Source organism: Cupressus sempervirens, chromosome 6, assembly GCF_028749045.1.
Source record: "Cupressus sempervirens isolate cs-2001-9-10 chromosome 6, ASM2874904v1, whole genome shotgun sequence".
In the NCBI taxonomy this organism is placed as follows: Eukaryota; Viridiplantae; Streptophyta; class Pinopsida; order Cupressales; family Cupressaceae; genus Cupressus; species Cupressus sempervirens.
The window spans coordinates 273195290-273218116 of NC_143123.1; the positions used below are offsets into that span (position 1 = coordinate 273195290).

Sequence of the window (22827 nt, forward strand, 5' to 3'; positions counted from 1 at the left end):
AGAACGAAAGAAGAAAATCAGCTTAAGGACCCCTTTCAACTCTAAATGATTTGAAATTACTTTTACCAATAGCCGGGTCTTCTTTTGGAATTTTGGATCAGACTTCGAGAATTCCAAACCCCTTGCAAATCTTGAGGCCTTAGCTGGAAAAAAATCAGAATTTAGTACTCTCGGAATTGTCCTCCATTTACCCAAAAAATCAGACATTTGATCACAATAATCTCCTCCAAACAAAATCGCCCAAATTAGGGCGAAAATCGCAGCTTCAAAGCAAAAATCAAACCTTGCGAAAATCGCCTAACAATGGAAAGTTTCAAATCTACCCTCCAAAAGTCACCTAGGGTATAAATCACAGCCCTAATAGAAGGAGAAAATCACCCAACAATGCAAGATCTGCCTCCACAAAAAAAAATTGCCAAGGTCTGAAAATGTTTACAATTGCAAGCAAAATTGCCCAACAATGCAAAATCTACTATCCCAAGAGAAATTGCCAAAGGACATAGAGCTGCTCTAAGTCAAAATCGCTAACACCATGAAGAGGAAGAGTGAGAAGTGAGGAGAAAAGGGGAAAGAGCTTCCTCTTATACCCAGCTTGCCTCTCCTTCCTAGCTGGCCGACTGGGACCTTGGGAGCAAGAAAATATTAATTAGAACACCAAAACTGGCCCCCAATTAAATGCTTAGCCAAATATTAACTTTGCAAAGATGAAATTTACTTTTTTAAATTGCCAATTAGACCAAAATTGCAAAAAGAAAGTAAATAATGCCTTGGAGATGCTAAATATTTCTATTTAATGATGATTTAACAATTAATATGTCATTTAAATCGGATTTTGGCTAGCCAAAAGCCATTTTTCAATATTAAATTACCAATTTTATTAAAGGCTCAAAAATTTTCAAGGCAATTTTAATCCATTAAAGCCAATTTTTTTGCAATTTAATTCAAATCAATTTTGCTAAGCAATTTTTAGTTTTTTGACAAAAATAAAATCATTTCTAGAGTCTAAAATCGATTTTGCAATTTGATTTCATCATGACAAGAATTAATTTTCTCTCCGAAAAAAAATTCAAGATTTTCCAAGATACCTTGAATCTAACAAAATTTCATTTTTTGAAAATTAGCCAAATTTATACAATTACTTCTAAATTTTCAAACAAATCGTTCTAAGTACAAAATTTGCAATTTTATCCTGCCAAGTGTTGCTTTTTGAAAATTTTGTCCGGCCTAAAGATGAGATTGGTTGTTCTAGAAAATCAGGTTGAAATCGGGTGAAAAAAAACCTAGCCCTCTCCCCATTGGCCCTGAAGGTGTCCATGACTTAAAATTTTCAAAAAAAAATTAATCAAAGGTTTTTTTTTTAAGGACAGCTCAAAAATTTGCCAAGGCAATTAAAAAAGGGGTCCCCAAAATTTTTGGGCCGATGGTGTGAAAACTTCACAACAAGTCACTTTCTATATTTTTGTTTGCATATTCCATCGTAGCCGGCTAAGCTTAGGAGTCTCTTTCCTCTAAGACTCTGATTATATTATGAAATATGTTGACTACTCCCTAAGTTATAATGAGATTTTCCTTTTATTTTCATTGTATCTAGAACCATCTTTTAAAGAAGTCATGTAGTATCTCTAAAAAAGGAGTCTCAAGATGTGTAAAAGCCTTCATGAAGTTACTAATAACAATAACAAGTCTTATACTGTCTCAAATTATGATAAAAGATAACTAAGAGCAGATTGCTCATAGTCTTTCCAAAACACTTGGGATTCACCGACAATATGGCCATGTGATGGGGACACAACCCAAGAACAAATTGGACACAACAGAAAGGGAAAATTATATTAACTGAGAAAATAAGCTATTAAAAACAATACAGAGAAAATAAACTTCAGAACATGCCCTAAGGGCTTACAATAGCATAAATCTGGAGATAATTTCTCCTTTCAATACCTCCTCTCAAACTCCACTCCGAACTGCCTTTTACAATGCCAGAAATCTCCTTAAATAGACCCCGGAGGGTTAAGGACTAGGAGTACATTCTAGACAGTGCTAGTAGGCATCCACTGACAAAATAGAAGGTTCCAGAAGCTGCATTAGAAGTCGGTGCAAATCTAGAAGAATCCAGAAACGGTAACCGAACTTCCGGGAGGCATAACTTTTGAACCGTAGCTCCGATTGACGAACCGTTTACATTTTCGGAAAGCTCTCGAAGCGCTCTATAGCCCTATGGACCAGCTTCGCTCGTCCCCCATTTTTCGACCCTTTTCGAGGTCATTTAATGCCCCAAACCTGACTTTGAAGCATTCTTAGGAGGTCTCCAAAACCCGAAAAACTGCAATAACTTTCAAACCGTGGGGCCTATTGACCTGATTCTTTTTCTAGAATGCTCTAAATCATGATTACATTCATCTAGCCAATTCACACCTTCTAGTTTGCCAAAATGATGGCCCAAATACATGCTCCTATTTTTTCGGGATTTTCAAACGCACTGATAGTGGAACTGTGAGAGTTGGAACCTTTATTTGACCCAAATGGGTATCCAAAAATGAAAACACATCAAACAGAAACTAAGTCTAAGTACATTTTTTTTTGGGTGACACAGGATTGCCCTTATACCTCTGGATGCTCCTGCATCACCATGATATGGTGAAGAGGTGAAAAAGTGTTGAGTGCTCATAATTTTAATACACCTAGGAATCACCGGTTGTGTAGCCAAGAATGGTTAAGAGGTGGAATAATTCTGCAAGAAAACAAAAGAGAATCAGACATGAATAACTTAAATGAAATATACTTAATAGCTCATGCTCATCCCTGAATTGAATCTTGTCGACAAGTCGAGCGGTGGTGATCGAGTCGTTGAACCCATCGGATATCCTTGGCCAAGGTAGTTTATAGGTATATGTATCATCTAATGATCACTTGATGTCAGTAACGCCAGTTATGTAAGCATGTCCGTTTCATAACTGAGGGGACACTCAAAACACCAAGATGCTCAGGTGGCTGAACTGAAAAACATCCCAAGCTCGATGCCGAGGTAGAAAGGGTCATCCTAATTTAATAGAATGTGTGGCGACAAGTATGGTTCGAGGTTAGGAGGTTAAGCCTATGTCAATGCTTCTCCTCTCACCAATGCCAAGGTGTGCACAACCAGCTAAAGATCCTCTGATGATGCTTGTATGTTCCTTTCTTTCTTGTTAAGCATTTACTTTACTTATTAATCAGTTGATCATGAATACAGTAATGATACTTAGTCATTAATATATTTATTTCAGCTCAACATGACTTACAGTTATGAATAGTTAATCGTTGATCTAGTTATTTCAATTGAATATGATTACAGTTATTTTCCATTGATTGTTAGAAGCAATTAATGTCATGTGAAAAGAATTCAGTTATCTATTTGTAAATGCTAAGAGTTTTTAGTTTAAACTGCTTTAACTTAGATATGAAAATCCGTTTGTTACAACTATGACCACAACTTACAAAATGAGAACTTTCAGGCAACAGTGTAGTGAGATAAATCTCTCCTCTCAACAATAGGGGAGGCTCCCTTCTCACCGTAGATGGATACAACAAAAACTTAACTGAAAATGACAAAGGGATGGCTCACTGAATCTTCGCTTTTTTCAGAAATGATTTTCTCTTACCAACTACTACTTGCAATTTAAACAAAAGGAATCTATTGCTATGGTAATACCGGTGGCTTAAGTATCGACGTAAGACCGACCTTAAGAGAGCAGTTATAATTAACTTGTGTGTTTGATAGTAAGAACTCAAAGTCTCCTACAAACAACCTTCTTGGAAAAGGGCGAACAGCTAACAAAGCTCAAAGTCTTTGTTCAACTATCTAGATATGAAACAATATACTAAGTAATCAAGCTCAAAGTCTTCAATTCTTAGTACTTGTTACCACTAACAAACTAGATAATCTCGTTCAAGAAAGCTTGAAGTCTTTCAAAAACAACATCAAACATTCAAATGTTTCTAAAAAGAGAGAAGTAATAAAGACGAATAAATCGAAGTAACATAAGAAACGATGATCAATTCCAAGTATCTCAACACAAGGTTTGGGAAAAACTTGCTTCTTTATTTACTTCAGAGATTTGCAACATGAAATACAAAGCCTTCAAGTTACAAGCCCAACCTTCTCCAATAAAGCAAAAGATGATTATTTACAATGAACTCTCTCCTTTATATAGGAAAAACGAAGAGAGAAAGGTGGAGAAAAAAGTGGAACAACCTCAACCACCGATACTTATCCAAATTATTTTGACTTTATGCAAAGTTGTGTACCTAATGCAATTGCAACTTAACTACATGAGCTACTTGCACAGGTACATGTTTATCCTGTACTTACAACAAAGATGCTCTTTACATGTAGTCTTCCTATCACTAATCTACTTTTAAGCATGTAAAATATGATTTGGAGTTTTCTCATGGAATGAACCAATTCTCCAAACTTTCGTAGGGACTCTCGTAGAACCGCAGCATCTGGTTCTCCAGTGTGTTGTAAAATCATGATAACTTTCTGGAGTGCGCTTGCTGCCCTAGATGTTTCCTTGCTAGAATCCTCCACTTGATTATGCAAATTCTTCACTGAAAACTTCCAATTTGCAAATGTGTCAAGCACACGGATGTTGAAATCATCCGACTCAAGTTGTAGGTTAATGGCTTCTGCAAACTCTGTGAGAACATCTTGTTGACTTCTTACTTTCTTGTCCTCATCAATGATTTCACATGGCAATTCTTTCAAAGCTCCTTTAATCTTATCTTCTTGAGTAGACATTATGAGTACCACTGCCTTTAGCTCTTCAATGAGCTTTTGGAGAACTTGTTTCTTGTTTTCTATCACATGCATGAAGTCATGATATATTTCAACGGATGTAATAACATTATACTCACATAAGAAGTCTAAATCAACTTCCATCATGCTATTCTAAGCACCAAAATCACCGTCTATCAACTCAAGTTGATAGTTAAGTGATTTCAACATGTCATTGAGTTTAGCTGAGATTTCACCCTCTTTCTTCAACTCTTGAAATACTTCTAGAATCACTCGGATTCCCTCTTTTTTTAATATTGCTGCCCCACTCGTCAACAGTATGTGCCTTCTACTTCTTACTCTTTGTGCATACAACTGAAACAGGTTCACTAGCAACAGAAGATCTCTTCATTTCTTCAATGATCCCCAACTAACGAGCATTCTCTTCTTTGAAATTTACTTTCTTTTCCCACAATTCATCAATCAAGAAAGTTTACCGCCTCATTTGCATCTTGTTAATAACTTAGCCTTGTTTGCTCACCAAGTTCTACCCTCGTGATTTTGTAATCAGCAGGCTACATATCTTCGGTAGATTTCTCCACAAGCAATTCAACTACTTCAGCATACTTGATATGATTATCATCAACCAATACTCGAGAAACTGTTTTACCTTTCTTGTTCTTTGAAACGCTCGGCTTGCTTATTTGTCTATCATCTTCTTCAAGAGGAATTTCTTCTTTCTTTATTTTCTGTATAACAGCACTCAACCATGGAAGAAGACTAAAGGAAGATGCACTAGCTGAAGCAGTAGTTACCATAGTCAATTCAAGATCACCTTGCATTATAGTAGTAACTATAGCTGGCATCTCAATCTGAATGGCTACAGGAGGAGGAGTGTTATGTGTGACCCTAGCCATTAATTGTTCAAACTGAGCTGAAGTTACATCTAGCAATGCTTTTGACCGAACAATGGCAGAAGGAATAGACAAAGAGTATGCATCAAATATATTTTCAAAATCAAACCGATCTCCTTGTGCCTCTAATGCAGGAGCGGCTCGTGATATGGGCAAAGCTGATGTAATAGTCACAGAATCCTCAAAGGATGAATGCTTTATGGAGAATGCACCCATAGCAATGCCTAAAGGCGAATCATGATATTCATCTAACACTAAAGCCGAATCTGGAAGAGAGGTTGCAGCAAGAACTTCCAGAGGATATGAAGCAAGAGGTGATGATTCCTTTGATTACCTCGCTTCGGCATCACTTGAGTCAACTTGAATTGATTGAGATCCAATCTCTTTCACTTCAAGTACTCTTGGACCTTTTCCTCCTTTGATAGACAACTTAGGCAAACTTTGAACAAGGGGTTCAAATGTAGATGAGGATGTACCATCTTTTCCTTTACCCTTTATCTCTTATCTCAAACCAATCGGACCAGCAAGATCAAAATCTTTGCCATGCTTTATCTTTATACATTTAAGACCCCTTCTCTTCATCCATCTGTTGGTATTAGTGAGAATAGACTGAAATCTATCTCAAATGGATGCATTTTGTTTGCATGACCATGTTGGAGGAAGAATGGGTAACTTCTCCACAACGTGCTGAAAATATTCAGGATCCAGAATTTGATGATCATCTTCAAAACCAGGGGGAATTGATGCCACGTTGAAATCTACAATTTGCTTTGCAGCTAACCGGGTATAATCCATACATTGTATTTCCACCTTAGTACGTACATCAATCTAGAGATCTTCTAGACAATATATGTGCAAGAACTGCTTCCTCATCTTGTCATGCAATCCCCTCCAATCAAAACAACATTTGGCTACAAAAAATTTCAGCATGATCCTCTAGAGTTCAAACTCCATATTCTTGGCCATAGAAACAATATCAATTGAATATCCTCCAATCTCTAATGGATTTTGGGATGAAATTCTCACTCCGGGCCAATGCAAACTAGACTAATAAGCATAGACTTCCATAAGTTGTCTCGCCAACTCCATTAGTATTATTCTATCAGTAAGATAACTTGGTAATGTGTATGGTTCTCCTTTGAAACACCCAACTCACAAATATGTAAAGTTTGGAAATTGTAAAAACATGCAACCATACTCATTAACCTTGTTGCATGCCTCATCGGATACTCGTTTATTAGGGAGCTCTTTATCAAACAAGCACATAAAGAGCAGCAGCAAAGTGTACCATGTAGGATTTCATGTTGAACATGTCAATTAATAGAACATTCACCAATTGTTCGCATATGGAATCGCTCACCAATTCAGCCCAAAACACATTCTTTTTTTACCGTATTATGAGTGAGATGTACTTGTACATCCAGGGTTCGAAAGTGTTTGAAACTTGAACCCTGCAAAGCGGCTGAGAAGTGTGATGAGGTCATTGATTTCCTCTTTAAAATCACATATGCAAACTCCCTTGACTGGCCATCTGACAAGATTCGGTCTCCTAGTAATCAACCAGTTATCATTCACAAACTTGGTGCAAGATGAAGTATCCTCATTCCATTGCTCCATAGCCTTTTGTCTTGTGGAATTTGCAACAACTGGACTGTGAGGAACATGAAATATATGATCAATAGTCTCGGGATCAAGATTAATGATAGTATTGTCGTCTTGATCTTTCAAGGTCCGTGAAGCAGCATCAAAATGTTTCACACATGCAAGGATGAATTCCTGTTTATGAGCTGCCAAGGGGAAGGTAGACAAATGATGAATATGATCCCGTTTGATCTACACCATCTCTTCAGTGGTTGAAGCCTCAACTCTTGCAAGAAAGTCTTCAATGGTCATATGAGAAATATCAATATCCGTACTTCATCACAGTATATGGTTACTTGTGATGAAGGGATGGAGTTATGATACTGATCATACTAGTACTTTATTTTCTTTTTGTCTTTGCCCTTCGTTGGAGTAGATTCTCTTGACATTGCAAAAATGGTACACCTATGTAACTATTACATAAAAATCCCATAAAATAAGAACATCGGCATGTGAAGGATCCATTAAAAGATTTTGATGGATTTCGAACAAAGTATAAGTGGAAAAATAGATGAAATAAATGAGGATGCATAATAAACAAATGGGTCAAACTCAGAATGGCTAAATTGTGAGTAAATTTGCCTAAAGCGGATTTTTTAGGATGAATTGCATATGCAACCAGCAAGCATGTATTTGAGTGAGCAAGGAGAAAAATGAATAACACATTGAACACCTTATGTTTAATTAAGTGCAAAATGTGAGATACTATCCGACAAGCATGTAAGAAAGACTTTATCCATAGGGCAGCCATATGGAGATACATGAAATGCATAATGGTGGGGTTTTAACTCGCATTTGCATGTAAGGGAAAATCAAGCTTATCTTTCTTTTTAAAACAAGATTTTATAACCGACTGCATATGCAAATAAGATGAGATCTTGCATATGCAACTTGGAGAAGAAGACGGAAGATAGAAAGAACTTCAAGAATGAAAATCATACAAATCTGAAAATGGAAATGTCAATGACTTGCATAAACATTCAAACAAAAAAATACAAATGCCTTAGAGAAAATAATCAAGAAAAATTACCTCCACTCCACCAAAAATGAGAAAGACAAAAACCTTGTCCAAACCTTCGGCAAATCTGAAAAAATCCAAGAGATGTTCGAATTTTAGATTTGCCCAAACCAAGACTTAAATAGATTTTGAAATCCTCATTACATGGTTTGAATTTGGACATGTGGATATGGTTAGAGAAATGCAATGCCCAAAATGTGGAACAAATTTTGACTTAACAACTCCAAATGCAAAGGCATATAAAAATGACGTCTAGGGCAAGATTGAGCTTGTAAAAAGCATGAACATCAAGCTTGAATCCAAAAACCCTTACCCTAGAACTTTCCTTGCAAAGATTTAATGCCAAAATGCATAGGTATGAGCTGTTTGTGATGAAGAAAATGCCCTAGACAGGCTGTTTTAACCAAAACGCATATGTTAAAACACATGCAAACCTTCCAAAAATCACCGCCCAGCCATGAATAGGGAAAATGCAGATTTAAAACGTCTTTTGGAGAGGCATTTTCATGTTACAAGATGTGTGTACTTCCTATAAAAAACCACCGCTCAAAGAGATTGAAACGTCTTCAAGCCAAAATGCATATTTTGGAAACCATAACATGCATGCAATCTCTTCATAAATCGCAGCTTAGAGTTTTAAGAGAAAACGCTTTATGAAATGCCAAAAACATGTTATCTTGATACATGCCAAAGCACCAAAAATCGCCACCCGTGACTTGGTAAGTGAAAACACATTTTTAAGAGGCAAAGACATGTATTTAAAAACATGTAAAACCACAAAAAATCGCCACCATAAGAAATGGAAGAGCAACTTAGTGGAGATCATTTTAAGAAGGCATATGCATATATTTTTTAAAACATATGCAATAGGGTAGAAAATCGCCACCCTTGACTCTTTTCTCTATGACCAAAAGCATAACGCATTTTTGAGATGCATTGACATATGTTATTAACATATGCAATTGGCTTTAAAATTGCCACTTTTGCCTTAAGCTTTATAGGAAAACATATTTAATAATTAAAAACATATGTATTTGGGACCAAAATCCCCATTTTAGATAAAAATGAATAAAGAACTCATTTCAATTTATGTAAATGAATTTCAAAAACCCACTTTAAATGGTGATTAAAAATATATATGCATTTAATTATCAACTATGAACTTTTAAACACAATCACATATGTAATCACATTTTAAAAGCACACTTTTAATGATGTTGGAACTAATATTTTATGGCAAATGGATTTTCATGAAGGAATTTGCATGTGGATATATGCAAAATGAAACAAAAATCCCACTTATGCACTTAAGTGATCTCATGTAATTATATTTAATATTTAACTATAGTTTTAATAAAGTAACATGAAAAATAGTCTTGAAAACATAAAAAACTATGGTCAAATCAACCTAAAATGAGTTGAAATTTTAAAATGGACCAGAAAATCCACTTTAAATATCAAATATTTTCATAAAACATAAAAAACTATGGTCAAATCAACCTAAAATGAGTTGAAATTTTAAAATGGACCAGAAAATCCACTTTAAATATCAAATATAACTTTATATCGTGTAATATAGGGTCTCCTGCTTCTGATTTATGAGTTCTTGAAAACCCAAACTAGAGGTAAAACCATTGGGGATTTGGGTAGTGCCTCGGAGGACACTGTCAGTTCTGATTCTGGGGATGAGCTTGTAGTGAAATCAGAGAAAATTGACACCCCGAGCAAAGCTGTCCCTGTTACCCGTGATCCCCGCATCCCTAGCAGGAAGAGCCCCAGATGTCTTCCCCCTATCCCCCCCTCTCCTCATCCTAAGGAGGTGAAAGAGGCCAGTGATGATGATGTGGAGTTTGATATGGAGTCTGAGGAGGAGGACTTGGAGATGGGGAAGGAAAGTGAGATGGAATAAGATAAGGGGAGAGAATGACAAGGAGGTGGTGACCCCTATGGACCCCAAGGTTAACCCCAAGAAAAGAAAAGTGAACCAAGCCCTGCCCCAGGATCATCCCAGCGACCCTGTTGATGTGCCCCCCAGCCCCACCCTACCCAATTCGCCTCAAGAGGTTCCCATTTCGCCCCCGGAGGAGATGATTGAAATCATGGTTGAAATAGGGGGGGAGGTAATCAGAAAGAACAAGAGGAGGGCCTGGAGGAACTTCTATGGGGACAAGGTCAGTTTGGGTATTGTTAGAGAACCTGCTAAAATCCAGGTGCTGGAGGACCTTGACAAAAGTACCCACTACGACGAGCTCATTGACCCGGCTCTTTTGGTTATCTCTGACAATGTGCGAGAAACTGGCTTCAACTTCCTGAACAATGCAAAGAACAACCTAATTGACAACTTTCGTTCCATCAAGTGGCTTTTTCAGGAAATTGAGGCTCTGAAGGACAGGAGCAACCAGCCCAACAACCAGGATTCTGACGAGGACTAGGAAGCCAGAGGAAGCAAGGACCAGGTGGGTAGCCAGGAGAAAGACAGAGGCCAGGTCTCCAAAGATCATCAGGATGACAGACTCACCCAGCTTGAGCAAAAGGTCCAAAGGCTGGATTCTATCCACCAGATAATCACCAAACAGATAGTGGACACCCTTCACACCTTGAATGAGAATATTGTCAATCTGGGGGACTATATGACTATATCTGGCCTTGAAGGGGATGCAGAGCAAAACACGGCAAGGATTCAACCGGAATGAATTTCAAAAAGAGGCCAGTGACCAGGTGAATCAGGGGAACCAGATGAACACTCCTACCAAGATTCAGGAGGGCGCGGCCAGTCAGAAGGACAATGATGCTGCAGAAACCTTGCAAGCCATGGACACGGATGGCCACTAGCTTGTTCGCCTGGCTTTTCTTTTCTGTCTCTGGCCTTTGTACTTTGACTTCGGGCCTTCTTTAGTCTCCGGCCTTTTGTGTCATTTTTTTGTTTGTTTAGTCTGTTTCATCTCGCTCTTTTTGTTGTAAAACTTTGGGTTTCAGGATCCCTATAAAACCTGTTTTACCTAATCAAAAACTTTATATCGTGTAATTGCCAATAAAAAGCCCACTTTTATGGGGTTTTTAATAAAAATATGCAATTGACCTAAAAAACCCCACTTTTTCCCTTATATCTTGAGCTAGAGAACTCTAATTTCGACCTAAGTTAGCTCAAATCGACCGAAATTCCAAGGGTTATTCACCTAAGGCAAAAACAAGAACAAAAATTATTTACAACACAAAAAAAAACAAAGAAAAGACGTGAAAGTTTACCAAAAATCAAGTGTTTGAAGTACAAGAAGGAAAACTCTTACCTACAAACAATTGGGGATAATCTTGACGAAAAACTCTCAAAAGAACGCATAAATAAGACTACACAAAGAACAACTCTAGGATAATAAATCGTTTTCATAATGTCTCATTAATGCATTGAAACAAAGAGGATGCACCTACGAATCCATGAGAAAATTCCATAGGGTTGCCTCAATTTTGTGATGTCAAAATTGAGGACAATAATAGAACAATGTTGTGCATCGATAAGTTGATATTCAATGTGTCAATTTTTGGTTTTTTAACAACATCATCGTCAATGTTGCAGCAACTCCCTATTTTCTGAATTTTGTGACTGGTTGTACAGTAGCGAGAAAGGGCTACAAGCCACCTACTCCTGCAAACTTGAGTGGGAGGTTAGTTTACTTGTTTCAAATTTTAATACATTTACGGTTTTACAATTTACTTATTTTTGTTGAAAGTTAAAAAAAAAATTAATCAAAGTTGTGTACTTAATGTCATTTTTATTTTGTGCTTGTAGATTGCTCAAAGATGTTGTTTCTAGGGCTAAAAATGTGGTTGAAGAACAAAAACCAAAATGAAAATAGTATGGTTGCACCATACTTTCAGATGGATGGACGGATAGAAGAAACCATACCATCATTTTTTTTATTTCTTGCAAAGATCAAATGGCCTTTCTTAAATCCTTGGATGGCTTGGACAACATAAAGATAGCTGAGACTTTGACTCTAATGCTAGAGAATGTTGTGATGGAGGTTTGGGCAGAAAATGTGGTGCAAATGATAACTAACAATACAACGGCATATGTGGCAGTAGGTAAGATCTTATGAGAAAAGCATAGCACACTCTACTAGTTTCCTTATCCAAACATGTTATTGACCTTCTTTTGGAGGATATAGGGAGATTGGTGTTACATCCCAATTTTTGACCTAGCTTGAAATATAGACATTGAAGTTCACATGAAGTCAGTTGGTAGTTTAATTTGATATAATCTGGCGAAATGGTAAGATAGTTAGTCGTTATGATTTCAAGTGAAGATGACATGCTAGTTATTCATTAAAGGCGAATTCATGGAATTAAGACGAAAGGTTAACTAATATGATTATTTATAATTTATAATTTAATTACAGAGAAATTCCTTGCAGGGAGCTTGTCGAAGGGGTGGAAGCATTGTCAGAAAAGAATTAGGCAGGGCATCACCATCATTGGACAGAGAGGTAGAGGACCAAGCGATTTGTGACAGGACTCATCTCTGGAACTGCATGAGTTGTTAATAATTAATTAAGTTTAAATATAAACGTATTCTTAAAAGATTTTAAATTATCTTTCGTCATATTATTTTTAATAATAGTTTATATATGTGCATTTGAATATAAAAATATTTTGGCATCTTTATATGTTAATAAATTAATAGAATGATGTTTTAAAAAAAGTACTTATAAGATTTTAATAAATTTTCGAATTATAATAATATTTGTGTTATTTTCACTTTCTAGCTCTATTATTTCTAATTTAATATTCTTTAATGTTAGCACTTAGTCATTGATTTCAACATTAAATAATATTAATAAAACTTTTTCACCTTTGTTCCAACGATTCATTTTTCTATTTGATGGAATTCAAAGCGCATTTGAGTCTTGTAACGGCAGAAGCTAACAAGCCATTCATTATCTTTTTATATGGTTGCCTTGTCATTTTCAAACATCACCAACAAGATACCCGTCTATTCTTGTTTCCGCCATAGTCTCAAAACCTCACTATTCTGCAACCCGAGTTTGTCTATTTGCATTGTATCCTATTATATCCGTCTCAAATTCTTCTTTTGCAAATACGTTCAACACCCTACTAAGATCCGTCGTCCATTCTGCAAAATGTTATCACCTGCAACATCATTCCTGCCTGGCGCGATATCATACCTCTGAGCTTACACAAGATCAATCTTGCGCATCAATGAACAATGGATTCAGCGGGTATTTGAAGAGTTCACAAAGCAGGGCACACAGTAATCCGTAGCCAAGTAAGGATGTGCTAAATCGTTTTTAACTTCTTTCGCTCACGTTTTCTTGTCTTTTCTGGGTCAGGTTGATACAAAATGTAAGAATTGTGTGCACAGAATAGAGTCTTGATGTTTACCTTATGCTCAGAATATTAGAAAATGCCAACAGAGCTTGTTTACATGATTACTAATAAAGTAGTTGATGCTTATGATAGAAGCCGATAAAGGAAGTAATAAAACTTTATTTTCTCATCTTATTCATTGTCTGATATTACCAATTGCCATCACTTAATTCAAAAATACTTTTGAATACAGAGTATACCCTTATCAAACCACGTATGTCTTAAATCTGTAGATTTTGTCATGAAAAGCTATGTTCTCAAACAAACAAACAGTAATAATGATCAACTATGAATACCAAGGAAATTCTGAGAATGTAGAGTCTTAATTTTTATGAATAGGTATAAGATGTAACAGTTCAGGCACCGAGGAGACACCGATCTAAAGATCTGTTGATGGTTAGTGAGTGCAATGAGTTGTTCTTTTCTAGTTTGCAAGTTGGATATAATATGAGTTCATCTGCTGTATCTGTGTCTATTGAGAATTTGTTTTTCAAGGCTATAGATATTGAAAATTGGTTGAAGATATAAGCGTAGGAGACAAGTAAGAATGTTGCCGAATTTAGAATGGCCAATCTATTTTTCTTTCTAATGCAACTGTTGAATCAAGAATGTTCAATGTGTCTCTTTTTCATTAATATAATTGCAGACTGAATCGGGGTGGTCAATAAAAGAATTCTAGTTCTTGGAAAACTCCCTTAAACCATAAATGTTTCTTTATTCATAAGAGAGTATTAAACATGTATAAAAGATATGGATATGCAATGAAAAACTGTGATTAACTAATTCAGTTTAGAATGTATTACAAACATTCATACCTTGCACGAGTGAATTTATTAATATTAAACAAGCACCTGGAAATCACGGGCTTGGAGGCCTGATGAGGTTGAGGGGGCGTGGGAAAGATTCATCAACAATAAGAACCAGTGATATCAGTTATGACATTTTAATATATATCATTTAATATGAATTAATAATAGCTCATGCATGTTCCTGTTATGATGATCTCCTGTTGCCAAGTCGTATGGCGTGTTATATATCATGATGCCCAGTGAATGGTAAGATGCTCCCTGTCAATACCGTGTAGGGAGGGCCTTTCTCGTTAGAGATCATGTGGGGATTATTGTGGTCCGAGGTTGTGTGGTAAAGCCCTTGGCAATGTTTCACCTCTCTCAAGATGTCAGATATGCGTCAAACAGAGAGAAGCCATGAAATCAATTGTTTATCGGAAACAGGTATTATCATTTTTGTTTATGAGAAGGTAAGATAAAATTGAGGTATTTCATTGTTATCATCATTTTACTTCATATAAATGAATATTGAATATAAGTAATTATCTAATCTTGAGAAATTGTCACAGATAAGCAATCGGAAGGAAAAGAAATCTGAAGCCCTAATTGATTGAGTGACAGCTGGAACCTTAATTGATATGGTGGTATTGGAAGCCCTAATTGAATCTGTGGTATCGAAAACCCTAGTTGAATTTGTGGTTGCGGAAGCCCTAAATTGAATTTGTCATTGCGAAAACCCTAGATAAAATCCGTTGTCACGGGAGCCCTAAATTGAATCCGTGGTCGCGGAAGCCCTAAGTGGTAAGCGGTACCAGAAGCCCTAAATAAACCGATGGTAATTGATGCCCTAATTGGTAAGATGATATGTGATGCCCTAATTTAAGTTATATTGGGTTTTAGTGGTATTCATCAAATGATTTTTGAGATAGCAGTCGATTTGAGAAATTGTTATAGTGTATTTGTGGACTAACCAGGGTGGTTGCAGAAGCATACTTAGATGATTTTCAGTCTCAATTTTTCTGAGGTATGTGATTTCAATTTTTGAAGTAATTTCATTAAAAGGTATTTCAAGTATTTAGTTAAGAAATTTTTGTTTAACTGACTTTAACGGTAAATCTTCTTCACATGAACATGAATGATGTAACTGCCTTCTTATGAAATCGAAGTTATAACCGTATTCCTTGCATATGTTAGATGTAAAATTAGACCCGGGAAAACCGGTTGTTACAATTGGATTGGGTGAAACCGGTTGTAGAGGATGCAAGGAAGATAATAAAATATATCTACAATCACCCTTGGGTCCTTTGCTTGACGAGAGACTTCACCCATGGGAAGGAGTTGATTAGACCCGTGGTCACAAGGTTTGCAACAATTTTTTAACGATGCAGTGTTCTTTATATGAATCCTTTGAGGCAGATGTTTATGAGTCCACCATGGCTAGAGTCAAGTTATGCCAAGAAGCCCGATGGACAAAGTGTTACACCATTGTTTTTTTGATCTAGCTATAGAAATTGTGGAAGTAACTTGGAAACTTCAAAAGTTGAATATTTGTTTTTTTTGTATTCAATAATCAAGTCTTTCTTAATTAATTTATAACCCTACTCTCTGATTAATAGTCGTTTTCTATGTTTCAATTATAGGTGGCGAAGCCCTTGGTTTAAGTTCTCCACTTAGTAGATGGGGAACAAACCCCAATGGGGTCCCTTTATGATGCAATGGATAGGGCCAAAGAGGCTATAAGAAATCAATACAGGATAAATAGCCTAAAATTTGAGCCCATATGGGACATTATTGATAGGAGGTGGAGTAATCAGCTCCATCACCCATTCATGCAGCAGGGTATTTCCTCAACCCTCATTTCCACTTCTCTCCATTGTATGGGGATCCCAATGGAGAGGTCATGGAGGGCTTAAACGAATGCATGCAGAGGATGGTACCTAACATTGAGGTAAGAGACCTCATTGTGGTCGAAATGGAAGTGTATCCATATGCAACAAGCAAACTATTCTCCTCAAACGTGACAAAGAGAGGTAGAAACACTCCAACCCCAGGCACAACATTTGGAATTCGGAGTCTTTCACATGTAGGATAAGTAGATAAATACTAAGCTACAAAAACTTGTTCTCACCTTGCTTTCTAACTCTTTAATATTTATCTTGCACATGCTTGGTGGCGAAATTGGGGTAAAAATGTCCCAAATTTGCAAAAGCTTATCCTTTGCATCTTATGTCAGTCATGTAGCTCATTCAATTGTGAGCGTAATGAGAGCTTATTTGAAGCCATTCACACAAAGAAGAGGAACAAGTTGGCACAGAAATACCTAAATGACCTTGTCTTTGTGCAATATAACCTTAAGTTGCGCATAAGAAAGGTAGAGTCATCACCAGTTGAGCCACTTGATCTAGATGACATAGATCCTTATGGTGATTGGACAGCGCAGGAGCAGCCTCCATTGTCCACTGAGGATGACATATATAATTTGGAGAGGCAAGCTATGGAGGAGGAGGGTTTTGCACCGGGACTAGATAACATTTAGGAGGAGGGCAGCAAGAGTGAGGACTCTGACAATGAAGACAGTGACAGTGAGGATTCAGATGATGAGGAGTCATTGCCAGCACCAGCACCAACACCATCTACATCACAGAGGATTGCTACGGCTAGAGCTAGTGGACCCCCTCCCTCTCCCATAGTTTTTACTAGAACTACTAAGAAGGGGAAGAGGAAGATGTAGACTAGTTTCATATTGTACTTGACATTTGTATTTGCTTATCTTTTCACAAAGACAATTTGCTAATTGTAGTTTGCTTCAAAGTTCAAAGTCTCTGACAACATTGTTATTCCACATGAGGATGTGATTTTCTTACCTATTGCATTTATATATATCTAGATCAGCTTGTTTGGTTTGTTTACTCATTTACTAACTCATTAGATGCATCTACTTATTGAATTTTGCAAAAAAGTGCATTTTTAGTTAAATTTTAGTCATATTAAAAATTCCTGATATTTTCTCGAGAAGTTGCCAATTTGTCTCCGATATTTGCCGAGAAAACATTTTTTTGTCTTGCCGATAAGTGGCAGTGAACAATATTTAGAACTATGATCTAAACTACTTTTATTCATAAAAAGCACTCAACAAGCATTTCTAATCATAAATATCTCATAACCTGATTAGTAAGCTACATGCAGCATACAGATACTAATTGCATGACTCAGATAGAGCGTTTCATTTCATATATTCGCATAGAGTTGTGTCTTACAGGCTTAAAAGAGATTGATAATCAAAAAGAACAGCAGAAGCATTAGCTGTTTGCAACAGTTATACAGATCACTCTTTGCTAGTAGAAATTAACCCAGATTGCTGATTTGTTATATCAGGATAGCTAGACTGCAGCTGCTATGAGACCCACCATTACTCTATACTGCTGAAAACATCCAGTTGCTATTGAATCCATCTGTGAAGCAAAATATCCAGTCGCTAGTACCAAAAGGAACTGATGGCCGTGCTACGAGACAGAACTTTTGGGGTTTCATCCCCAATTGAAGCCTCCTCCAGGGTTTGCATCCTGAGAACAGCAGAAGCATTAGCTGTTTACAACAGTCATACAGATCACTCTTTGCTAGTAGAAATTAACCCAGATTGCCGATTTGTTATATCAGGATAGCTAGGCTGCAGCTGCTGTGAGACCCACCATGACTTTATACTGCTGAAAACGTCCAGCTGGTATTGAATCTATCTGTGAAGCAAAATCTCCAGTTGCTATTGTATCTATCTGTGAAGCAAAATCTCCAGTCGCTAGTACCAAAAGGAACTGATGTATATTCTACAAGACAGAATTTTTGTGTTTTTGTCACCAATTGAAGCCTCCTCCAGGGTTTGCATCCTGAGAATGCACACTGTGGCTCTGATTTGCAGAGCAAGAAATATATAATAACTGATAAAAAGCATAGAATGAGTTCTTCCTCGTGCGATTCCCCAAATAAAGGCCTCATTAATTTAAGAAAGCAGATTATTGCTTTCTTCTAATAATGAAAGTCAATCGATGACAGTTGCTAAATCCTCCCCCCACACACCATGTCACAAGAAACTACTAAGCTGGCTTAGATAACTTGATTAGTTGAATAACACTTTAAAAATGGCCCCACACCCATGACTGAAAAATAGGAACTTAAGGCGTGGCCTCATTATGAATACTTACAATTATATATTCTGAGACATTACCTTTTTGGCCTTTTATTTAATTAATGCTTTTACACACTTTATTAAATCAATAATTAGCCTGTGGGGTGAATAAAAAATAAGCTAACATTATTATTTGTTTATTTATTAGTTAAACGTTACAATTGAGGAATTTGGAGGTTGATATTTGTGGATAGCATATTATTATTACGTCCCAAACTCTTTGGGGTATAAGACTAAGTAGGAGGACTCTCTTGCAATCGAATTTAAAGAAATCAGTCCCAAGTACCATAGAATCAAACTGAAAACAATACAAAGACATGATTTCTATAAGCACATCACCTTAGTTACCATAAATTACACATTTGCGATATTATTACAATTGCACCTGAAATTTGCAATATAATATAATGCTCTTAGCTTCCAGGAAAGGTGAAGTCTTCATCAGTGAGAGTAAATCCTTCAACCTGCAAGATGGCAAAGAAAATTTAGAATTTGTCATATCCTTCAAACTACAGGGTTGTTACTTAAGAGACACATAACCTCAATGAATATAAAAAAACTAAAATTTACTTGTTTTCAGTAAGAGAAACAGAACACTTCAAGTTTTCTCTCATGTAAGATACTTGCACCACATCACCGGGGGCAATCTCCAGAGCATGCAATACAGATTGCAGTGTTTTCTTGGTTGCTGTTGCTGTCATGGCAAGAACACATTGTACTGCCAACCTCCTCCTTATGATGGTTCCAAGCCTGAAATATGAAGGGCGGAAATTATGTGACCTGTAAAAGAAATGAAACATCCCATGCAACAAGAAAAGTTAGTTTCTTCCCATATAATAATAAAAATAGAATCAAATGCACAAGATATTGAGCAATATCTATGCTTTACAAATTACAATCATACGATATCTATTCTTTACAATCATGCAAAATAAAAAAAGCCCACCTCTCATATAGTCAACTCGCAGAGTAATAAGAAAGTTCAAAACCCCAAACATTCTGTAGAGAGAAGCAAGAAATTCAGAATAACCTGTTAAGCAAAAAAATTACTCACCATTCAGATAAACAGTGTGCTTCATCAACCACCACCAAGGAAATCAATGGAATTCTTTCTAAGATCAACAAAAAACTCTCATTCAGCAGACGTTCGGGAGAAATAAAAAGTACCTGCAACAGTTAATCTTTCAACTTTCAAGCTATCAGAAAATTACTTGACAGGAAAATAATTATATTTATTTAGTTTAGTGTTGTTAGAATCTGAAAAGATTAATAACCCAGAAAACTAGTGCAAAGAGTAAATATCTAAACTATGAATGCAAATGATACAAAATCAAAATAGCATCATAGAGTTAGTCTCCAAGAGAGTAATGCAAATGCTGGAAGCAAAATAGCATTAAGAGGATGCAAAAACAAGAGATGCAAATACAAGCCAGGTAGCATGCTTATATAGGCTAGGAAGAGGGAGGAGGTGGCAACACTAACCAATGAGGAGCAACCATCTATCGGACTAAAGATAGAAAAGTATCTTCCCAAGATAGCTAATGGATGCTCACATGTAGGAAGGTGACACCTCACAACCATTCACCTAATAAGACATGCTCTATTAACCTAAGCGAGATTACTAAAAGTGTAGGAAAAACCTAGCAAAATAGGAAAAATAAAAAACTACACTAACACCCCCCCATAAGCAAAGCTTAGGTGGATGTAGAAATGGGTCCCGGCAAGTCAAGCCTGATGAGGTACCCATGTACATAAGATTCCCCCAAAAGAGAGAGAAAAGAGACTCCCCAAAGAAAATTAGGACTCCAAGTGAGAGGAAGAGGCCCCCCCAAAAGATGTAGCATCCCGCACCTCCAGCAAAGCTTGCAAATTTTGTCCGGTAGATCCACTTGCATCGAACAAGTTTTCTTCCCTTAGGAAAAAGGACAAGATCCCAAGTGTGGTTCCTCATCAAGGAACTATACTCTTCCTGCATAGCTGTAGCCCACTCAAAAATACCAGAAGCCTCATGAAAGGACTATGGATTTGAGGCAGTAGCAATGAAGATATGTAGAGCATCCTGGAATTGTGAACGAGTCTGCTTGGTGTCTGATGGATCCCCAACCCAATCACCTATAAACTGCAAGGTCTGTCTAGCCCAAAGTGGACCGAAAGATGGAGAATCTAGAGGAGAATCATCAACCTGTAAATGATGACTAGGAGAGGAAGGAGGTGAGTCCTCTGAATCACTCTCTGCATCAGAAGTGGAGGTAGAAGACTGCTCAAGTGAATCTGACCCATTAGAAGATCTATCATGTATTCCAAGTGACTCCAATGTCAAAGTAGAAGGCAACCCTATGACCATGCTCTGCTGGTTAAGATGATGCAAGTAGTGGAAGTTAAGATGGCCAAACTGCTCATGCCATAATCTGCTCACATCATTAGAGTGAGTGAGTGAAACAGTCAAAGGAGGATTAGGAACAAAGTGAGAAAACATATAGAGTCGTGACTGATGATCTGCTCTCCCAACTACAACTGTAGAATCATTGTGCAACTCACTTATCTCCACTGAACTAGGAGTGAACTCAACCCGCTTGCCTAAACCTGTGTGAGTGATCTGGTGTACCGATTGGAGATTAGTTGATAATGAGGGTACATAAGGAACATCATGGAATGTACCATCCCCCACATCAACAGACCCTCTCCCACACACCTCAACAAGAGTGTTATCACCCATCAAAATAGAAGGCATAGTACACGACTCCAAGGATGCAAGTTCTTCCTTAGATGAAGCCATTTGGTGTGAAGCACCCGAATCAAGAACCCAAGTGGATGGTGAGGAAGCAACTGCAAAAAGAGCCTTGCCCTTTCCTTTCCCCTTGCTATTTTCTTTTTCTTTGTTGGACCCTTCAGTAGAACTTTGTTTGATAGAATCAGGAACACTGATATTATTCTTCTCAAGAATGTATGTCAAGTGATCAAGTTGTTTCTGCAAACATTTATGTTCATCATGACCAGGTCTTTTACAATAGGCACATTTGACCTTTTCTTTCTTAGGCTTATCACCCTTGGAAGATGGTGTATCAATAGTTGCTTTTGAAGAAACCGGCATCTGATCCTTCTTCTCCTCACTATTCTTTTGTTTCTTGTCCTTACTATTGTTGTTACTACTTTGTCCTTGTTGTTCTTTTGTGCCTTGGTTAGCAGCCAAGGCATGTGACTTAAAGGACTTAAGAATGCCCATCTGGATTAGCTTGTCCTGTTCTCGAGTGAGATTGACAGCAAAATCATCTAAAGATGGCATGGTGAATTGAGTACCAAGTGCACCCTTAGTAGCATAGAAGGTAGAAACAAACACAGAATATTCTGAACTTAGCTTAGAGAGAATACTAAGAATCAGTTGTTCATCTTTCTTTTCAATTCCACATTGTTTTAACTGCAGCCTTAGTGATTTCAATTTGGTGAAGAAATCTTGGATTGTGTTGAAATTGCCTGGACTCAAACTAATTAATTCATTTTCCAACATATGACCCCTCATTGAATCTTGTGTGCCAAATAGTGTCTCTAGCTTTGTCCATACTTCATTTGGTGTATCCAAAGACTCAATGTGAAATAGCAAGTCAGGAGAAACAGACAAACACAATGTTCCATATGCCTCATCACATTTGTTAAACCACTTAGGCTTGTCTTCATCTTTAGTAGGTTCAGTTTCAAGTCCCATAGTTATCCTATTTAATCCAGCTTTCTTTAAGTGAATTGTCATGCGTGATTTCCACTCAAAGTAATTGTATGGAGTTAGGATGGGCATATTTGTTTGACCCATGATGAAGAAATGCAGAGAAGAAATGCTAAAAAGAAGAGAACCCAGCCACGACAATGCCCCCCCCTTTTTACTCAATCAAAGAACCCCCCCTCAAAGAAATATGATTTGGCACTTTATTTTAGTGCATTTACAACTACCACTAGAAAGAATTACTTAGTGGTCTTGATTTCAATGCATTACAAACCCTCATGAAGAGCATATGCTGGAAGTGAAACTTGGGCACAATTATAAAGGAAACAAATAGCACCAATGTGATCTACTCAAAAAATCATGCACTTTCAAAAAAAGAATCACCTCGATACGAGGTCGTATGAGAAAGTTATGATCCTCCGAAGTTTCCAAAACGAGA

At 37.0% G+C, this 22827-nt stretch overlaps 1 protein-coding gene across 1 annotated transcript in view; it reads right to left on the reverse strand.

The window, feature by feature from the left end:
- The window catches only part of LOC149552286 (DEAD/DEAH box RNA helicase family protein), a 182159-nt gene that overhangs the window by 149777 nt on the left and 9555 nt on the right, over positions 1 to 22827 (reverse strand). The window contains exons 4-6 of the mRNA XM_089787805.1: positions 19731 to 19843; positions 19247 to 19456; positions 19062 to 19140 (exon numbers count right to left, since the gene is read on the reverse strand). Coding sequence (XP_089643931.1) covers positions 19062 to 19140; positions 19247 to 19456; positions 19731 to 19843 — 402 coding nt within the window. The remainder of the gene's footprint in view (positions 1 to 19061; positions 19141 to 19246; positions 19457 to 19730; positions 19844 to 22827) is intronic.